Raw genomic sequence first — 22,216 nt, forward strand, 5'->3', positions numbered from 1 at the left:
GACTCATAAATATGGGATAGGATACCTATGAACCGTTCTGTGAGAATACGTTAACCTGCTTCAGGGTTGGGAACAGGGGCATCATAGTGGGGGGGGAAACGGGACTTATTACCCAGGGCCCCAGCAAGAGAGGGCCCCTTGAAAATCCTGGAATAAAAAGTTTGATTTTATTTACAATTTCTTTTTCATTTCTAAGTAATTAGTGTCATGAGTAAATTACAATTGAAAGACTGACCTTTTAAAAAAGAAGAAAAAAATAGTGGAAGCTCCTTTGGACCGCTGTCACTCCTTAAAGGTGCAAAATGGTTTAGTCTGAACCTTTTAGGACCCTGAGGACATCTGGTGCCGGCCTACTGACCATCCCAAGAGTCAGAACAAAACATGGTGAAGCAGCATTTTGTTTTCATGCTGCACAAACCTGGAATAACCTCCCAGATAATGTTAGACAAGCCAGACTCTCAACACTTTTAAGCAGGGGCGATTGCTCTGAGACAACAAGGGGGGCTGAACTTCCCCTAAAATTTCATTTAAGAAATGGCCAAATATGCACTATTGAATTTACATTAAAATAAGAATTTACATTGCATTAAACATGCGCTAGGATGCGTTTAACATCATGACTATAATGTCCAAACGTCAGCTGTTTATCACCAGTTTTCAAACGTGACCTCCTTGTCATACATTCTCGTGTCAGCACGGTGGACGCAGAGCCTTCAAGCATTCCTATGAGACAGCGCTGAGCAGGTTTTTTTCATGCAGCAAAGCGAGACAGTCATTGGATAAATGTGACAAAATCGTCACTTCTTGTGAGGCTCAGCTTCCCTGGGACCTAATGGAGCAGTAGGCAGGAGAGGACGCTCGGTGTCTGCATGATGATTGGAGGAAATGCCTAAAAGGCTGAACCCCTTTGTGACTGACAGCGCTTTTGAAATACACACTGGCATTGTTGCATTTCAAGCTCAGTCCCATGCCGATATTTGCGAGTGGAGTCTTCTGACAGAGTGCCATCTGGAGTTCCTGCTGTGGTTCTATGGCTTGAGTGTGGTTGAAAAATGGCTTCAATTAAATGTTCCTTTTATACGTTACTGCCTCGCTACAATATGACAAATTTTATGATGTGAACTTAATGTGAACTTCCCCTGTTTGAAAGACCAGCAGCTGCCACTACTTTTAAGTCGAAGTTAAAAACGTTCCTTTTTTATTTTAAAACTCAATTTTAAATCATTCTAAATAATTTTTTGCACCTCTTGTCTGCACTTTTGCTATTCTAATGGCTATTTTTTAAATTGTAAATCATTTGGTTTTTAATTTTACCCTTTATATCTTCTTTCTCTTTGCTCTTTTCTGTATCCTTTATTATATTTTATATTTTATTGCTCTGTAAAGTACTCTTAATTGCCCACATGTATGAATTGTGCTAAAATAAACAAATAAACAAATAAAGCTGTCTTGTCTTGTCTTTGCCTATGTTGCTGTAACACCATCACATACTGTCATGTCTTTCCCCAAAGAAGGGAAATTGGGGTTCCAAAAAATAATTTTATTTATTTATTCAGTATAGAGTTACAGAATTTAATTTAATTGAATTGAAAGAAATGAACAGAAAAGAAGCAAACTGAAGGTGCGTGAGAGAGACATGGCTCAAGAAAGGAAGGACAATGGGACCCACAGAATTGGTGCTACGCCCCTGTTTCAGGAATAACTTTAATTAAGGGGAGGAGATTCCATTGCAGTACAAGATACCTGCAACACAATTGTGTAGCCTAATAATTAATGAATATTATCACTGAGAGGATCGCATATTTTAACCAAACACAGTGACAGTCATATTTATTTTGCAGTCTCTCTGGCTGTCTGGATCTAAATAACACCTGCACTATAGTGACATACAGCATACATTTAACAAATGCAAATACATCTCACCATACAAAAAGCTCACAGCGCCAAACAGGTTAAGGTGATTGAACTGGGAAAATCAACCAGGTATGAACACTTCACTGCGCTGTGGAAAGTTTCCTGTGATGAATGAATGAGCCATTGTGTCAGTGATGGAAATAAATGACAGAAATTAAACTTAAAAGCTTCCCCATGCAAAATGATGAATATTTGGAAAGCTATCACGCTGTTCTAGCAGTCTACAAATACCAACGGTCTTCTTAAATTCATACACATAAAACAAAACGTGTTATTGTTCGAGGCAGGAGTCAAATGAGCGTCACGCAGTCTGCGGGGAAAGTCAGGCTGCTAAATCGAGCCATGACTTATCGCTCATCATCTACTCCTCGGCCCAACTGAGAGCAGCAAACTCCGACATGTATCCGTTTGTGAGCCGCTGAAATGAACAGCTGTTTTATTTTCCCGGTGCCTACTTGAAAGTAAATGTGAGGACGGAATCGCGTCTGTTGCTTCTCAGCGGCAGCTATGAGCAGAAGAAGAATGCGCTGTCAGTTTAGTAGCTAGCTAGCTAGCCGCGGCTAACTGCTAATGTGGTGCTAACGGCTAACCATACTGGGTTCACAGTGTTATTTGTTGGTTCCGAAGCTTGTAAATGTATCTTTAAGATATCTGTGTACGTGAGAAATGAGGTGTTGCAGCTAACATAACTGTTTGCTTAGTGAGGGGACAAATGCCGCTGATAAATAAGTTTATATGTAGTTGTGAGTGTTGACAGTACACAGTGTAGCCTGCCACCTGGTACCTGTGTGTAACAGCTAGCCACGTAAACTGCTCCTGCTTGGTGTTGACGTAGCAGGAGCAGCTAGCTTGTCTCAACTGTCAAGCTAGCTCAGTTTAATGTGATTTAGGAGCAGTAAATCACTGACAGTCTGTCTGATAACCCAAGACATCCTGAAGACCGAGCCCCACAGAGGACATGAACTATTGTGACTCAAAATGCTATAGCTGGACCTGAACGTGGCTCGTTGAGTTCCTGGTCCTGTTGCATTGTGCGGATGATGAAGCGGGTCATCTGGCTGATATCAGGATTAAACAGAAGAATGATGAAGCTGCTTTTTGCCCTCGCTTTGATCGCCTACATTGCCTGTAAGTGCATTCATTTGTGTGTCTTACCCGTTAAACTGTTTCATTCCTGTGACTTCATTTTCATCTTTGACAACCTAGTGGTAAACTTGAGTGAGTAGTTAAAACTTACACAACACACTGTTTGGTGGCCAAGCCCCCACAATGTGCAGTACAGGACTTTAAGGACTGAGAGGACATAATTTAAAACATCCAAGTCATCCAACTGGACAAGTGTTAAAGCAGTGAGGGTCAGCATACTGTTGAAACCAGTTGCATTTCAGGATAATGTACCATCTAATTTTATTTTTTTGTGATCAAATTTTTGTTTATTGACACAGTGTGAGTAGAGGTGCGAATAATACATACAAAAAATAAATATTAATAATAAAATAAAATACAAATAAAATCTAATAACTATTAACACAATTAAAGGGAAAAAAGTAAATAATTAAGTGAAATAATGACAGGAATAAAAATTATAAACAAAATAAAAATAAAATAAATATTAACGCCCCAGGCACAAACTTGTTGTTTGTAAGAGTAAATTATTTAGAAAAAAAGGTCCTTTAGTCATCCTGACTACGGTCCTTTAGTTATTAATACTGATCCATAAAAATCAATTGATATGTGATCAGTATGAAAATTTGAATTATTCATGGCCTAATGATTTAAAATCCACCTGTCAGACAGTACAGTTGTAGCAGGCAAGAGAAAAGCAGATAATTCCTCAATAGTCTCTCTTTGGAAGTTTTGAAATTTATTTTTCTAAGATTACCTTTGGGGCTTTTTTGCCTTAAGCTGATAGGACAGACTTGAGCATGAAGCGGGAGAGAGAAGGGCTGCGAGCTTGAAACAAACTTGCGGCTGCTGCTGCAAGAACATGCATTTTGTCAAGTGCCAATTATGGGTGCAAACTGTCAAACAATGACCTTTTTTACTTCTGTGATTGGCTGGTATTGATAGAATGTTATTTTTGTCTGCTGTGGTGAACAGAGTTGTTGTTTTGTTGATTGTTTTGCACAATGAACATGGTGTCTGTAAAACCAATGAAGTCATCCTTTGTGCCAGTCAGGTGATGCGTCAACAAAGTTTTACGATTACAACCTTGAGTATATTTATTAAACAGGTTTTATTGCGAGTCTCATCATGGGTGATAATTTAATCTAGTAATGCTCTGTAAGGTTGAACTGACATTTTAACTGTGGCAGTGTGGCTGACAAGTAAGAATGATAAGTGGTTTCAGCAGGGTTGGAGTCAACAGTGCCCACGCTATGTCCAGAACAAAAACAGGATCATGCAAAGTCAAGTCTGAGTTACAACCAAACACAAACAGACCAGAATCCTCTACTAAGACTGAGTTTGACCAAAGATTTCACCAGCAGTCCTCACAGTCATTTGCTATAACATCTAGAATCATTCATAACAGTTTACTTTCTTTAAACATGTATTATCAGAAAATCACCAGCAGTGTTCTCCAATTTGGGCAGATTATAAAGTTGGTAATGTAGTTAGGCTTGCAAACAAACTGCACCGAATATTCGGTAACCGAATATATTCGGCCTAATATTGCAAAAAAACACACATTCTGTATTCCGTGGAATAAGTGAAAAGCAAGGCTGAATAAGAGCGGCGTGTTTTGATAGCGCAATCAAACAGCTTGCGGTGACGGGACGGAGTAAAATGTCGGCAGTGTGGCGATATTTTACTCCGTCCGTCACCGCACTCGCATTTGCGACTAAAAATAGTTCTGTGCCAGCAAAATAAATCATTCAGCATGCTGTGCGAGTACATACTTCAACCAGCAGCAGAAACCCCACCGGTTGTGGGTTGAACGGGGGTCACAGACACAGACAGTTATACGTATTCCTTTCAAATACGGCGGCCATAGTGCTCTGCGGCGCAAGATAATGGCTTACCGGCGACGGAGAAGCCTAGCTCCAATAATGTCCTCTTCTTGGCGTCATGACTGCCCAAAAGTACCTGGACAGCTGAGCTGTGGCAGCAAACAGTTATGTGACGTGTCAGAGGAGAAACGAGCCGTTCACATTTCTCTCTTTGTGGCAGTAACGGTCCACAAACCTCACCACACTTTAGGGACTGTTCTTTACTTGTCAGGGGAGGAGGGTGGCTGGTTGATTTTTATTTTTATTTATTTATTTTATTTTGATTCCCCCTATATTAATCACTTCTAGATGCTGTTTTTGAAGTATGAATAAGTCAATAAGTAATTTATTCCATTGAAATATCAGTGATGTATTATAGAAAAGTGATTTATTTTTTTATAAATGACAAAAGGCACATCTGCCTAATTTTTGCTGTGGTATCGTGATACTACTCAGAACCATGATATTTTCACTGGTATCGTGCCGTGGTTCCCAATTTTGGTACCGTGACAACACTAATCTGGAGGGGGTTCGCTTGCAAAACTAATGAAAAACTAAACAACGATATTCGGTACTCGGTATTCTGCCACAAATTTTCATTTCGGTGCATCCCTATTTATTGCCTGAGGATCCTTGAGAAAATCACGTCAGGGTGGCTTTGGTCAGTGTGTATTAATCTTTTTTCCAAGTCCTGTAACATGTGAGACAAAATGGGCTAGTGCCAAGGATGAGACTGATGCTCCAGTGATTTTAAAACGTCTATATTAATCTGATGGTCAGTGTGAGGATTAAATTAAATAAGGATAGAATAAATCAATAGGACAATATCCAGATTTAAGAGATATGATGTTACCTGGTGGGATTTTTGTACTAATCAATTTTTATGGATCAGTATGAAACTTTGAATTATTCACATCGCAATGATTTACAGTCCACCTTTCAGACAGTACAGCTGTAGCAGCTGAGAGAAAAGAAGATGAATGCTGGAGCTTCTTTTCCTTAATTGTTTTCATTTGAAAGTTTTTTTGCACTTTTTTTATTTTAAAGATTACTTTTGGGCTTTTTGCCTTTTAGCTGATAGGACAGACTTGAGCACAAAGGGGGAGAGAAAAGGTCCACAATGTTGAAATAAACTTGCAGCCGCTGCGCCAAGGACATTGCCTTTGTACAGGGGACGTCTGCTCTAACCAGTGAGCCACTGGCGGACACTTACATGCTTTGTTAGACAAACTGTGACACTGCACTATACATGCGAGATGATGTGAGATGCACCAATTTGACTTGTTTGTTAGTCCCGATACAGAGCACCAATCTGATACCAGTGTGAAATGAATATGCTGTATGCCTTACTGTGTGACAGTGACTGGATCATTCTTGAATGTGTAAGGCAACATCAGGCTTGACTTAAACATTGCTTTTGAGTTGTTATTTTGTATTAAAGTAATAAATTGTGCACCAGCGACATGGTAAAAATACATCAAAATGAACAGGAGCATCAATTTAAGTGTAAACCTGACATTAACATTCCAAATAAAACAATATAACTGCATAAAATTAGAACAAAATGTGGTCTGCTGGTTTGCTGCTGATGCATGACATAGTACTAAGACATGTAATCCGTTATAAAAGTAGAATTAAATTGAAATAGTCATACCTGATCCAGCTATTTCAGTCCATATCGGCGTGATATTGCGCTCAGATCGGTGCATCACAGTTAATAATGTTTTCTCTGTCTCTCTTGCAGCTGTCTGGGGAACATATACGAACATGAGGTACAGTAAATAATTTCTCTATCACCTAACTGCTTTTAAATTATACATTTGCCATACTGCATTGTAACTGAACTCATGGTTCTTGACAACATTTTCCCCAGCGTCTCTTTGATACCAGAATATTGTGTAAAAAATCATGTCATAATAACCTTTGCTTGGTTGACGATGTTGTTAATTTCTCCTCGATTTTGAATTATATTCAGTGTCTGTGAACGTAGGCGTTGAGTTTATTTATTTTTTTCTCAGCAGCAGTTTCTTGAGTTTGAGTGCAAGGATGGAGAAATGATCAGTCTGTTGGTGGATTGATTAGAGCTGATCAGATCATGGATTAGAGGAGGAGCCACTGAGGGAAAGCAAACTTTTAGACCCAGTGCTGCACTGCAGGTGTGCAGTTTCTATGGGAATGTAGCCTGTTTAATATAAAGTAGGTTGGAAAAGAGATGGGCAACATTAAAATGAGAGTGCTGTTGTTCTAAGACAGTGGTTCCCAAGTGGTCCAGCCACAGGGTCCAAATTTCTCCTTAGTCATTAGGTTGAGGTCCACACAGTTAATTACATTCAGTGTCATACTTGTGTTTGGCCATGTCTTGGAGCTAGTTTGCTGTCCCTGTTGTGCCGGGTTCACACTACACGATATCAGCCCGATTCTAGCCCGACGCAGCGACATACGGTGTCGGCATGGATCGTGAACGACAAAGAGTGTCGGGAGAAGTCATGAACGACAAAAAGAAAACTAAACATGACACATCTGCTGTCATTTACTATGACACTTGTGTGTCGTACACGATAATCCATCGTTTCATCTTGTGTAGTGTGTCATAGTTAACGACAGCAGACACCATGTCTGGGACGCCTCACGACGTTCCAACAGAAAGTCTAGCATGTTTGATTTTCTTTTTGTCATTCACGACTCCTCCCGTCACAGCTGTCACTTTGACCAATAGGAACACAAAACGATCTGCTGCCGTGGAAACTATATAACAACAACACCCCTGGGTTTTAGATATTTACTGTAGAGATCTTACCACACAGAGTAAAAAGGGAAAAATGATGGTGTGAAACAGCAAAAGCACTTTGGCAACCTAGTGAGTACTGCCATTAGCATCAAGCTAGCAAACAATGTTACTTCTTCATAATGGAGACAGATATAAAGTAAGAAAATTAAAAAAATGGGGCACACAAGTTGGAAACAATTGCTCTAAGAAGTAGACCTAGAATTAGAGTTAATGAAAAGTTAACTTTCCTTTTGACTGTGCGTGGCGTTCTGCTGCTCTACCTGTGCCCAGACTATGGTCTCCACTGTGTGGTGCTGTTAAAAATTGAATGGTATATTCCAGTTGCGTTCTTAATGAAGGTTCCAGCTCCAAAAATGAAACATCAATATGTGGCAGATCGCCACAAATACATGAATGTGTGGGAAAACCGTGATATTCCAGCTGGAACATTTTCAGTTGTGAAAATGTTGGCTTTGAAGCTTTATAGGTTATTTTTCCTGACAGAAAGTGCTGCTGTGCTTCGTCACATATATACATACAGTACATAATCCAGAGACGAAAAACCTGGAGACACTGACTAACCAGTGCAGACTGGGTATTTTCAGGCAGGGGGCTGAAAGAGACAGGTGCTAAAACAGAGCATTTCAGACCAAGGGTGAATACAGATGTTCCAGTACTGACAGTTTGAGGACAATTAAGTGTTTTTCCAACACCAAAGCATGTAAACATGTTCGTCTAGAAACCCAAAATACAATTATGAACCTAAAAAATGAGCATTATAGGTCCCCTTTAAACTAATAAGTGTCATCTAAAGATCACAGCTCCATCTTTCTCTCTGCCTTTGAATGCTGTGAGAATTCATGCGGTGATTGTGCTGATTAGATTTATGGTAATGACGCGAGGCTATACAATTTTTTTCAGCTGTTTGCAATCTTTGGTTGAATTGGGCCATTATTGGCAGTGTTGCAGAATAATGAGCAGAACTGCTTTATGGCAGTATGAGGTTTTTATGTGTGTTCAGCATTATTGTGATTAATTATCTTGATTTGACAAACATTCATGGTGTGTTTTATTCACTCAATGAACAGAAAATTGACGGTATCAGGACAAAGATATTGTGATATAATTAAGCAATATTGATATTGCTTTTATACAACAGTTCAACAGTTAAATAAGCAAGGCTGATTAAGAAATGTTGAAAAATGAGGACAAAATAGATAATTTAAGCATTTTATTTGTCTTCGGCCAACAAAAATAGTTCCCTCAGGACTCCACTGTCACCGTTGCTATGTAACGCAGACATGGTGCGCCAGGCACTTACTCTTTATACACATTTATCTGCACGTTTCCATTAATTGTGCAGTTGGTGAAAAAGTCTCTGGTGACTGCATGGTGGACTGTCACTTCACAGGCACAGCCGACTCTGCCTTCTGATCTGACAGTATGTTGCTTTTTTCCAAGTCATTGAGCTCCGCTGATGAAACACTGACAAACCTGGATGTGTGCTCAGATGGATTCAGCTTCTCCTCTCCCTCATCTTCCTCTGATGACCATTCATAGTTCAATTCAAAACTTATTTTAGGAAATAAATCCATATTTTTGGCTGTTTGACAGTGGATGAATTAATTAGCCTACAACGCAACTGCTGACCTAACTGACACTAACCTTCAGTTTTGATTTGATTGTTGATTGCAATCAGCTGTGAGGTGGAGTGATACATACACAGTGAAATAACCGTGATGTTGTACTCCAATATCATCACGGTTTTACTGTCTCTCGACCAATCAGATTGCAGGGCTGGAACTAACTGTTGTATAAGGTTGTATATACTGTGATAGAGGATCTTTACTCTTAACAGATGAATTTTCTCTGGCTCTGTGGTGACTGCTGCCATCATCTCATCCCCCCTTTGTCTTTGTGTCATCATAGATCAATACAAGAACACGGAGAAATGAAGATTGATCAGAGAATTGACGAAGTGAGTGCAACATGTCTTTAATAGGCCCAATGAGCTCTGCTGTATGTTATCAGCTAGTATTTCTCTTCCTCATGCACATATTATCACACATTTACTGGAATACAGCCTTGTAAAGACACGCATGAGGACATTCTATTGATTTGCATTGATTGATTCTACATTTACATTCACGTACTTACTCCGCACGCCTTTGCCTAAGTTAGATTTTTGATTGGGTGCAAAAAAATGTGGAGCAGCCCAGCATGTAACACACATAATTTATATTGTAGGATTAATGGTCTTTACACTGGGGTTGAAAAAAACCTTTTCAGTGCTCTTCCGCTTGTAAAAGAACTGAAGTCTTTATTTACGTGAATTTGCTCTACCTCGTCACACATCCTGGAACACCTGCCGTACATGTTGTAAAATATGCCATTTATAGGCAACAATAGGCTTTTGTTTTGTTTGTCTGCTCTTTTTAACATCGTTGCTATAAAAATAATCAGGTCTTTGTCTTTGTGCAGCACTTTGCATCAAGCACTTTGAGTGGCTGCTTAAAACCACAGGCAACAGTAATGTCATGGCTATAATAAGACAAATCACTCTCTCTGTTGCAGCTACATGCATAAAGGTTCTTATTATTTTGTTTGATTGTGTCGACAAATGTGTTTATTGTCAGACACACTGTAGGATCAATTCAGTCTTAACTAATTATTGACTTATGCCCTCACCTCACGCATCTCTCACTTCTCAACTCACTCTAGGCTGTGGCTCCTCTCAGAGAGAAGATTCGTGACCTGGAACAAAGGTGTGTATCCCTTTTTATGCACAGATGTGTACACACATACACACGCTCAGAATTAGTAAGAAGACAGTGTTGAGAAACTTGTCTGCAGACTTGTGGATTAGCATTTCTTTTCACTGACAGTATAAGCAAATATTCATTATTGCTATAGCAACTCAGCACCAAGTGAAAAGGTTAATGAGTTATTTATTATAATTAAGACCTGATATTACATGCATGTTTTAATTATGTCTTATAATTGTTATCCCCAAAACAATCTAATTTTCACTTAAAGCTTAACTAGAACAGCCAGTGTTTCAGATAACATGAAATGAGCCTTTAAACGTGCAACAGTGCTATGTTAGACCAGTTTGAAGTCCACGGCGGAGCAGCAAGCTGTGCTGATTTGCATAGCTTTCCTCCATAGTTACCAGATATTTGTTACTGTGATATTAGAAGTCATGTGACTTCCGCATAGCCGGCTACCCATACATGTATTCAATACTGACTGTTCCTCTGCAGCTGCTGATGACACATAAAGTCTGCATTTAGAGGTTAATTATTTGTCACCTCTTATGCCTCAAATGCTAATGAGACAAATACAAAGCCACTTGTTTAAATTATTGCGTCCATTACCCCTTGTCCTCATTGTCTGCTGCTTTTACAAATGGGATTTACATTCAGCTTCTAGATATTGTTCTGCTTCCTTTCTAATGTTTTTTTTTTGTCTTTGTCTTCACTCTAGTTTTTCTCAGAAATACCCACCTGTGAAATTCCTGTCGGAAAAAGATCGGAAGAGGATTTTGGTATGCGACAAACACACAATTTCACATTCATAATTATACTGAGAACCTAACCCTGAGCCACTCCAACAGCACTTTGTTGCACACTATATGCAGATTAAATCTCTAACCTCAGCTCTATCTCATAGTTCGAAAGGAAATCCGGTTTTACGCTAGCAATGTGGTATTATGGACAGCAATGTCTGTCCATAGCTCAGCTTGAGAATGTAATATCTCAACAAGTAATTTATGGATTGGTACTAGGGCTGCATGATTTTAGGAAACTATGCAATATGTGATAACACTGAATATCGCAATAACAATATTACTTGAAATGAATAAACAGATATCAAAATGTACTCAGTTCTGCTTTTCTGCTGCTCTCAGTATACTGCTTAAATACAACAAATTGGTTGTTGGATCAAAAAAATGAAAGTAAGTTACGTGTAATATTCTTTTATTCAACAAATTAAACAAAGAACGACCTCTTGAGCTGTGGCTCAGGAGGTGGAACAGGTCGTCCACTAACCAGAAGATCAGTAGTTAGATCCCGGCTCCTCCAGTCTGCATGTTGAACTATCTTTGGGCTAGATACTGCACCCCACATATCTCCTGGTGGTTTTACTATTTTTGTGTGAGTGCGTGTGAATGGTTAAGGCCCTGATCACACAGAAAGCCTTTTCGCAACTGGAGGCACCTTTCTGTAATTGTTTTTATTGGGAATGAAGCTTCTTGCTCGCTGTTTTTGCGTTGTGACATGCCTCACTTTTCTGCGCTCGAGGCGCCTGTTGTTTTTGCTGGAGCGCTCTGAAAATCATCTCTCATCAACTTTTTTTCCTCATCGTCCAATCGGATGATTTAAGAGGCGGCGGGCCGTCTGTGGTGGTCATGACAACAAGTTTACAGTTTGGAGAAAATGGTGGTAGCAGTTGCTGGATACCCAGAGCTTTACAGGCCAACGATAGACAGCAGGTTGTCAAACTGCCCCTGAGTCATCCTAAAATATACCTGGAAACGGCCGTCATTGAGGAGAAGCCCCTGGACCAACTGGTGGTACTCCCCGTGAACCACCCTTTTTATTAGGGTCTCATGTACCCACCTAGATCTCTGTTTCCCTGTGCCCAAAAAACTATTTACTGACAGCCTCTCACTCTCAACCAGAGCTACAGCAAGTACCCTCTGCCTCAACATTTTAGGAGCTAGATACTGATTACTGTCAGATGACTAAAATAAATAAATAAAAGTACTAGAAAGGCACTATTCAAATATAAACCCAAAATGTTAAGTGCAGTATCACCTTTTGTGATAGGTTGCGCAAGTTAACATCACGATGACAACAAAAAAACCAACCAATTGTGTAGCCCTAACTGGAACAAATGTTTCCACAGACACTCATCATTCCAGCAGGATGAATCTTACTGACTTTGGTGACTTTTCATCAGCGCTACCATGAAGTTGAGATTGTTGGGTTTAAGTGAAATGTCTCAACAGCTATTAGATAGATTGCCATGAAATTTGGCATGGATCTGATCCCCAATTGGATGATTTTTAATTGCTAGGGTTACCACCTGACTTTCCCTCTAGCACAAAGAACAGGTCCACATTAAAAAATTTCTGAAACTTAATATGGCCAAACACCTGCAAAACTGTGACAAGCCCATCAGCCTCAGCTGCACTTTGTGATTAGTGATAATTGGCAGATATTTGCATCCTGACTTTACCACTTAATTCAAAGCATGACTGTGCTTAAACACAATCTCACAGAACTTTTAGCTCTTCTTGAACTTTCAAGACTTGTTAGTCTTGTTGTAGTTTTGGCCATCAGTCCTATCAGAAATATGAATAATGGGTTCAAAAGGTTGATTGGTGAGATTGGTGAGAACACGGTAGCATTTCTAAAAAGAGTTCAAATGAGCCAAGAAGCTCAAGCTGTCAGGTGATGAGACACCAGGTTAGCCAAACCTGTATGGAATAGAAAACAAGGCAAATGGTAAAGTTATAACCCAGACTGACCGGTCACACATTCACTCTTGTTTACTGATTCTTTGATCACATATTCCCTCATTAAATAAACATTTTTCAGCTTTAACACCTTTTGAATTTGATGGATACTTGGGGTTTGCCAACAGTTGAAATTTAAGAAGATTGGCAGCCTTAAATGGAAAAATCTTTACTTCAATGTAAAGTAAGGTATTGAGGTGTTTAGGTGTCGGTGCTGAAATAGAAGCAGTGTGTTTCCAAACGATTTAAATGTGTACATTTTATTTATTTACTTTGTGTTACTTATATTTCTGTAGTCTTGTTATAGGCTTCACTTGCAGTCAGTCAACAACTAAGAATTCTGATTTTTGAAAACTAATGTTTAACTGTAACTACAGCAATTACATTGTGACATGTCACAGTAGGAAAATCGCAGGTGTAATTATAAATGAATGATGGCTGAATTACACTTAGCTGTCACACTGTCATGGCTTAATGGCACACTTGAATAGGACAGTCAACGTAATTGTTGCTAGTAAAACCTGAGCTTTTGTTGCTGTGACAAGTCAAAATATCTGCTGTGAAAAAGGCAGACTGATTTAGATGTCACTGTTTCGTTAGTCCACAGACAATTGTTAACACACCCCCACCCTACTTACCATATCTTACCGTAAGTGTTTTATTGCTCTTCTATGAATTTAACCCTCAAAAGGACTAAACATCCTTCACTGATGTTATCATACATGTGTATTCTTCTGCTAGATCACCGGTGGGGCTGGTTTTGTGGGTTCCCATCTGACTGACAAGCTGATGATGGATGGCCATGAGGTGACTGTGGTGGATAACTTCTTCACAGGAAGGAAAAGAAATGTGGAGCACTGGATCGGCCACGAAAACTTCGAGCTCATCAATCACGACGTGGTGGAGCCTCTCTATATCGAGGGTGAGTGCGAGAGTAAATGTGGGAAGTGATGAATTAGGTTTCATTTACTGTTGGGGATCTGAGTAACATCGGGACCAGCTTGTCCAGAACTAACTGAAAATGCTCAGATTATGTGGGAGTCGAGGAGGGTTCAGACATCATTTTATTAACAAAATTTGTGCTATAATCAAAAATATTATCTGCCCTTGTTATGCTATGCACGTAGGTGCACAGCTATACAGCAAGCTAAACACACTGCTAGTGCAAGTAGAAGAAAAGACAGTTGGCCTTTGAAGTTTTAGCTGGAGGCAACTCTTTTTCCAATTGTTTTTTCCCACCTTCAAGACAAGATGACATCAAATCGTGACAGATTTCTTTATATGGTTGTCTGCTCCAGGCATGCTACTGCAGTACTTTATATTACATAGCCTACACTGCTACGTCCTAATTTCAGGGAAACATGTAGTTGCCAATATTGTTCATTTCTTACTGATTTCAGACCATATTGCTGCTGGAAAATATCCAGTTGTGTTGAGAAGCTTTTGTAATCATTTCCAGGCTGCAGTGAGATGCGAAAGACCTGGAAATACTGACCAATCAGAGCAGACTGGGCTTTTTTGGGAGGGGGGCTTAAAGAGATAGGCCCTTCAATGTAGGGTCTCAGGCCAAGTTTGCATGAAAATGATCTGCTGAAAACGTAATTGTTTCTCATTTTTGTTTTGAAAAAAGTTCCGCGTTCAGACAACGTTTTGATGACAATTGCTGTGCACACGGATCCACAAAAAAAAAAAACAACACTGCAGTATATATGCCAGGCCAGTAGTTGGCGGTGTGACTTCGCAATGAAACAACACGCGCCTGCGCACATGCGCTTCCTTCTACAGAGTGGTGATGTATAAACAAACAAAATGGCAACTGCACAAACATTTGTCTGGACGGACGACGAGGTGGAGTTGCTACAGTAAATCTATACTTTGCTGGAGATGCGTTGATAAATTCAGTAGGGCGAGCAGCACAAACAGAGCTCGGGAGTCCACCATTGTTGTTGTGATAGTCAACTTTCTTGCGCATGCCTAGTGACTGGAACCGTAATGCCCATGTGCAAAAAGTCTCCGTTTCAGAGGAACTGCATATTGCAAGTTTACATGACAATGGAGACGGTGCTGTTTCCAAAAAATTGCACTCTGGAACCCATTTTCAAAATGTTGCGTTTTCAGGCACCCAAAACGCCGCTGTCATGTCAACGATCAGCCAAAACACAGCTAAAGTTTACCATTTGCAGTTGAAATCGTTGTCGTATAAACGGGACCTCAAACAAAGGGTAAATACAGCACAGACAGTATGTGCTTCATACAAGGAAGAAACAATATATCACCAGTGAATTATTCAGCAGTAAGGAAATATAGCACAATAACTAATCTAGCAAACGTTTACATTAAGGCAATGAGAGGAAGGGTAAAAAGAGTGAAATAATTTGGGGCGTCGGTGGCTTAGTGGGTTGAGCAGGCGCCCCATGTACAAGGCTGTTGCCGCAGCGGCCCGGGTTTGAATCCAGCCGGTGGCCCTTCGCTGCATGTCATCCCCCTCTCTCTCTCTCCCCCTTCACGCTTACCTGTCCTGTCCATTAAAGGCAAAATGCCCTAAAAATATCTTTTGAGAAAAAAAAAAAAAAAAAGAGTGAAATAATTCAACATTGGACTTGGACAGCTAGTATAGTGGCTAGCTAGGGTAGCAGTAAGTTGATCATTACAAACTAAATAAAAAAAAAAAAAAAAAATAAATATCCTAAGTCGCAAATTAAACATCAGAGTACCAACAGATAATGCTACATTAAAGATGAATGTTGCCTGTGAGTATTCGCTTGGACACAAATGATGAAGACAAAAGGCTGAGTGACACAATGACAGATGAGGCCAAAAAACACCTGTGGCGAACATTGTGCGTCCCCATTATTTTCAATGTACAGCCCCACCCTGGTTGCGGCTAAGGGTGTGTAGGTGCTCCTGAACATCCCACCCCACGGCACTCAATACCCTCCTATTTCCAGCCTCGTCGCCACCAGAAGTAAATGCATTTTCCCCCTACTTGCTCTCTGCTTGTACAAACCAGCTCCCCTAGCAGCTCTTTCTCTCTGCTCCTATGGCAGCTCGTCACCTCTTTTCATCATTGATGCATAAAGAGAACTCAGTTGTTGTTGCTTTGTCTTGTGTGTGATGAAGAATGGATGAGGAGAGACTTAAGGTTGAGAAATATCTCCAGCTAAAAGACCCACAGTCCCGAAACAACAAGACAATAACTAAGAAGAGATTCCCTGGTGAGTCATAGCTCTGGAGATTGGCTCTTCAGTTGAGAAATCGACTTTAATAAGGGGCTGTCCACACGTGATTTTAAGCTATTGCATGGGTAGAAGAGGTAGAGATCTTTTAGTAGAAGTAGTAATAACTTTGTGTGGTCGACGAGCTGCGGTGCTTTGCCTCTGGTGTGCGCTCAGTTTAAGCAGCAGCTGCTTTAGAACGATGCCAGTAGTGGATGCTACTCACAACAGAGCCTCCAACTGATACCAACTTCAAGTCAGTGTAATATGATTAGGTGTTCAACTTTTATTATCCACTCCAGTAGATATCTCATAATACGGACTGAAAAGCGTATTATGTTTCAGCCTCTCACACCTAATACACAGCAATAAAAAAGCTCAGAAATTACATTTCACAATTATATAAGCAAACACAGCAGTGCTGTGGGACTTTAGCTTTCCTTTAGAAATAACATTGTAATTAATAATTAAATGTAATATCAATTAGTGTAATTGATATCACTGTTTGGATTCATAATGATATGGATCAAATAAACACAGTTTGTTCTAGTGTGCCTTCCACTTCACTCTGGTTTCTCAGTGTGTACACATCTCCAAGGGTAGACACAGCAACAGGCACACCTTGGATCTCATTAATTGCACTAGGTTGAGTGATATGGCTAAAAATGTTATTTTGATAAAAGAAATGTTATATCAATCAATATCTTACTATATAATGATGAAAACTGTGTGTGGGTCTGTCTGTGTGTCTGTTCCATGTTTTTCTCCTCACTGACTTGGTCAATCCATGTGAAATTTGTCACAGTGGTAGAGGGTCATGGGAGGATGCGAATGAAGCAATATTACATCAATTGGCCAAAGGGGGGCGCTATAGCAACCGATTGAAATTGCAAACTTTGAATGGGCGTATATAATTCCCTGTATGTCATAGAGACATGAAACTTTGCACAGAGACACCTCTCCTCGTGAGGAACAAATTTGCCTCAAGAACCCATAACCGGTTACATAGATTTTCCACCATTTTGAATTTAAAAAAAAAAAAAAAAAAACACTTAAAATCGATCTCTTTGTAGGAAGTTTGACCAATCTGCATGAAACTCAGTGAACATAATCTAGGGACCAATATCTAAAGTTCCCTCTTGGCAAAAGTTGGAAAACTTACTAAAACTGAGCTTCTATAAGGCAATGAATATTGTGGAGGGCGTGGCTCATCGACCGCCATATCGATTTTTACTGAACTTGGTAGATATGTAGAACAGGACGCCTCAAGGTGACTGGAGAAATTTAACTCTAATTGGCAACTGGGTGGCGCTATAACAACAGAAAAATGCTTAAAAATGGCTATGGTATGGTATGCTGTACATAATCACGTAAACTGTCAGTGTGTCATTCTTTTTTCTTTTCTTTTTTAAAGATATTTTTTGGGCCTTTTTAGCCTTTAATGTATAGGACAGACAAGCATGAAGGGGGGAGAGAGAGAGGGAGTGAGGGAGCAAAGGGCCACAGGCTGGAGTCGAACCCGGGCCGCTGCGGCAACAGCCTTGTACATGGGGCTCCTGCTCTACCACTAAGCCACCAGCGCCCCGTCAGTGTGTCATTCTGTCAGTCAGTCATTCTGTCTGTCCCACATTTTTCTGCTCACTGATGTGGTAAATCTATGTGAAACTGCACATAGGCATTGAGGATTGGCATAGGTAGAAGGTGACAAAGCTACCAATGGGTATGGACTAGTTGATTATTATTCAGTAAACGTCAAATCATTATTTAAAAGGCTGATTTTTGCACCTGATGTCAAAGTTAAATAGAAAAAGAAACTTTAGTTCTGCTCAGCAACATGTCAAACTCTGTGCAGATGGTTTCAAACATCTGAGCAAAATTCTGAATGAGACCTTTTATTCATGTTATTGACCAGAGTTGTAAGCATGTGTTTCATTTCTGCTCAGTGTGAGAAACTGCTTGTTTGTCATCTACGGTGCATGGTGTTTGATCGCCCTGCTCAAGGGAGAGATGGAAAAGCTCCTCAAGCGGAACTACAATAACAGTAGTAAGAGTTATCTCTTAATAGATCTGTGCAAAAGAAGTCCAGATGATGAAAGTAAACACTCATTGGAACACAGCTGATTTAGATGGTTCAGACACAGGCTGCACCAAAGCAACAAACACTGGAAAATACTCTGTTAAATGGACAGAGAAGTTCCCTTGAGACAGCGACAAGGCCACAATGAATAAAGGGAGGATTTGTTTTTTTATCCTTTATTTTATATTTAAAAAAAAATAAACAAGAAACACATTAAAGAACAGCTTAGATGCAGTTTTTTTTTCATGCATTGTAGAGCTATTCAGTTGTTAAGCATGAAGGTCTACATTGGATTCATTTCTCTAATTTTAATCTTCTAATCTTTTAAAGGTTGTTTCATAAATATGTATGATTGAATTTTAGTTCATTCAAAGACAGTCTTTTATAATAAAGATTTATTTTTTCCCCTCACAAAAAAGCTAATGAATAGCAACCAAAACAAAATAAACAAACAAAACAGTGATATTGATACGGTGATATACTGTTTAGTGGTTGTTATGTTATTTAGTTATCTATTTTATGATACTTGATACCTTATCTTGTTTTACTTTTTTAATCTGCTGATATTTTTTCAATCTTTGCCTGTAAGGTGACCTTGACTGTCGTGAAAGTTGCCTATAAACAATATGTATTATTATTATTATTATCTTTATTTTTATTTATTTTATTCTATTTATTATTATTGTTTTTTTAATTACATTGGCCCAGAAAGGTCATGCTACTGGTGATAATTTAAAAAAAAATGTCAGTACCACAGGGGACAAGGGCTACAAATGGGGTGTGACAGACAAAAAAATATCTTGCAACCACACAAATATAGCTTAGCTCAGCCCCCTGCAGAGGTGGGGCGCTCATTAGTGGTTTAGGATATTTTGGTGCTCTAGGCGAACTCTGTACCTTGTGTCTGTTGTTGAAAGCTGCTACAGCTTGTTAGAGCCATTTAGATCATGCAGCACCTGAGCTTCCAACAGAATCTGGGCCTGTGATGCCGGGAATATCCTGGGCAGAGCCGAGCGTTTTCTGGAGGCTGTGTATTGGGTATATAAAGCCTGATCTGTTCCTGATCTTCTGTTTGTTTGCTTTTGACCAGCTGTCAGAAGCACCCTGCTGAGCTCTGTTAGGCTCAGAGACTACAGGTGGAAGTTGGAAAGGGTTTGGAGTTGAGGCTTTTGAAATGCTGAAACAACAGTGATGGCAGCATTTTTTCACATCAGAGGTGGAATATCAGGCACGGAAGAGAAAAAGAAAGCTGAGGATCGATGATGCTCAGATAACACAAAGCAGCTGCGTTGAATATCTGCTGCAGTAAAAATATTATGTCTTTGTATGTAGCAGTGCACTTGAGTTGTCTGCCTTGAACCTGCTTGCAGGCTTCACACAGGTTTATGGTTAGAAGACTTTGGGTTGCGTCATTAGAATAATGTAATACACGGACAGTACAAGTGGTGCACTGATTCAATACAATAGATTATTATCACCCAGAGGCATCTGATTTGCAGTAAATATAGTCACTGTTATGAAATACTGTCTTTAACATACTCTGGCATGCAGCTGTGTCAAGTCTCACACAGACTAGCTAATGACGCAGAAACAACAACAGCAGCAGCAGTGGCGTTTAATCATAATTATTTATAGGGTTACAGATAAGCTGATTTTCATAGCTCAATTCTGGTGACTATTCAACACAGCAGCATAATATAACTCTCATCCCTGTGTTTGTTGTAGTATGATAATGTTCCTCTCTGTAATATTGTAAATTCTCACAGCTTCGAATGCCATACAGCAATCTGTGATAGTTAAAACAGGAAGATTACATTTTTGTTGGGTTTTCATTAGACAGCTCCCTGTCTGTCGTCAGAGTTCTAGCCTTGAATTTGGTAGATAAAAGAAAATTAAAATAAAAAGCTGAAAACGGAAGTCATTTCAAGAAGTGTACCCTACACTGATTAACCTGAACAGAGGAACGTTCAGAGAGCGAGTGTAACAAGCTGTGAAAATGGAAATGTTTTGAGTCACGGATCAAGAAGTCAAGCCTTCAACAGGTGATTGCATTCACCTTGAAAAGAGAAGACAGGAATGAATTGGTGTAGGAATTGGGAAGATGATAGCGAGTGGCAGAGAATGGGCCAAAGATGAATGAAAACCTGTTGAATACATACAAGGTCATTACACTTTATCGCCAGGTGTTTTGAGCTGTAATTCAGCAGTAAATAAGCAGCTGTGTGTGTGTGAGTGTGAGTGTGTGACTGGATAGTTTAGCTGTTGAATGGATTTGTGGAGATTGTTTGTTGCAGTGGAGACTAAGCAGCGAGGTGCTGAACCGCAGCACCTCCTTTGTTTATCACATGGATGTATAAAGAGAACTGGACACAGCAACGGAGGCAGGGCCCTGTTCATTCCTTTGAGAGTTGCTCAGTGGTGCGTGAAGCCAAAGAAGTTCAACTTGCGTTTGTGAAATTACCCTGATCTTCTGCTCTGCTTCTGCATCATTGGGCCCATAGAGCAGGTGCACCAGAGAGTTCCCCCAGCTGAGTGACTAATTTTCAGTGTAGTCTTTCACTAACTAAAATAGTGGTTTCAAAATCCAGGCGGAGGTCCAGGTGCTGGCAGCAGCATGGGGGCGAAGCCAAGCGCCGCTCATCTGCACACACTGCGATGCCACACAGCTGGTTCAATATCGGCAAAGTTTCCCTTTATATTCATTGTCTTGTGTGGCGATCAGCAGTGATGTGGTGGTTCACTTTTACACTGTGATCTGTAGCCTATAGTTCGGCTTTAGCTTCTAACTATCTTTGTCTTTTTAACCTGTTGTTGCTGCTGAGTCAGTTTGACATCCTGGAAATATCCTTCAAACACAGACTGTAGAGCCCTCTGTCTGCTTCTCTCTGCAATCACTGTTTCATTTTCCAAAAAATATGATCATATTTCTTCAGGGAGTGCAGTTACTTACAGTGTGGGCTCCGTGCTTACTCTGACAGCTTGACGGACCATCACAAAGGGCTGGGGGTTAGCGAATTGTCAATTCTGTTGACAGACAGACGCACAAATGCCACCAAAAACATGACCTCCTGGGTGAAGGCAGCTGTGAAGTATCAAAGTGTGTGTGTGTCACCTTAAGCATGTTTTCTTTGTTAGTCATGACTACCAGAAAAAAAGGTTGACATTTCTGTACTCTGAGCTACATCAAAGCAGGTATAATATGCTTCCCTCAGTTGTTGACTTTACACTCACCAGACACTTTTTTGAGTGACTCATCCTCTCTTCAGCATTAATCTATTATAGTAGTTTTTTTCCTGCTCTAAGTATGGCTGACTGTCAGTAAAAGCATTGAGTTCAAATGCTCTAAAACAGCTGTAGTACTTAGTGCAAGCGAATCATTTCCTGTTTTGTTTTCTGTCATTTGCTGAAACAGATTTTGCTTTTACTTTTTACAGTGGACCAGATTTATCACCTGGCGTCTCCAGCCTCTCCTCCCAACTACATGTACAATCCCATCAAAACACTCAAGACCAACACCATTGGCACTCTTAACATGCTCGGTGAGTAAGGTACATTACGTGCACCCAATACAGTGTTCAAGATTTGGAGCTGTGTGGGCTATTTTTCACTACACATTTAATGCACTCACCCTCATATGACTTAATCTAAGGGTCTCAAAAACAAGGCTAAAGCTAAAGCATGATGAAAAGTTGTGGATGGCACCAATGGAACCGTTATGTACCGTCCCCA

General features: G+C 39.9%; 1 protein-coding gene across 1 annotated transcript in view; it reads left to right on the top strand.

Annotated features, from left to right (window-relative positions):
• Positions 1 to 2,257: 2,257 nt before the first annotated feature.
• uxs1 (UDP-glucuronate decarboxylase 1) overlaps positions 2,258 to 22,216 on the top strand; it is a 55,985-nt gene continuing 36,026 nt past the window's right edge. Inside the window, exons 1-7 of the mRNA XM_033617481.2 lie at positions 2,258 to 3,042; positions 6,649 to 6,676; positions 9,601 to 9,649; positions 10,393 to 10,436; positions 11,158 to 11,218; positions 13,937 to 14,117; positions 21,922 to 22,026. Of these exons, the coding sequence (XP_033473372.1) occupies positions 2,952 to 3,042; positions 6,649 to 6,676; positions 9,601 to 9,649; positions 10,393 to 10,436; positions 11,158 to 11,218; positions 13,937 to 14,117; positions 21,922 to 22,026 (559 nt within the window). The 5' untranslated portion in view covers positions 2,258 to 2,951. The remainder of the gene's footprint in view (positions 3,043 to 6,648; positions 6,677 to 9,600; positions 9,650 to 10,392; positions 10,437 to 11,157; positions 11,219 to 13,936; positions 14,118 to 21,921; positions 22,027 to 22,216) is intronic.

Source organism: Epinephelus lanceolatus, chromosome 14 (assembly GCF_041903045.1).
Source record: "Epinephelus lanceolatus isolate andai-2023 chromosome 14, ASM4190304v1, whole genome shotgun sequence".
NCBI lineage: Eukaryota > Metazoa > Chordata > Actinopteri > Perciformes > Serranidae > Epinephelus > Epinephelus lanceolatus.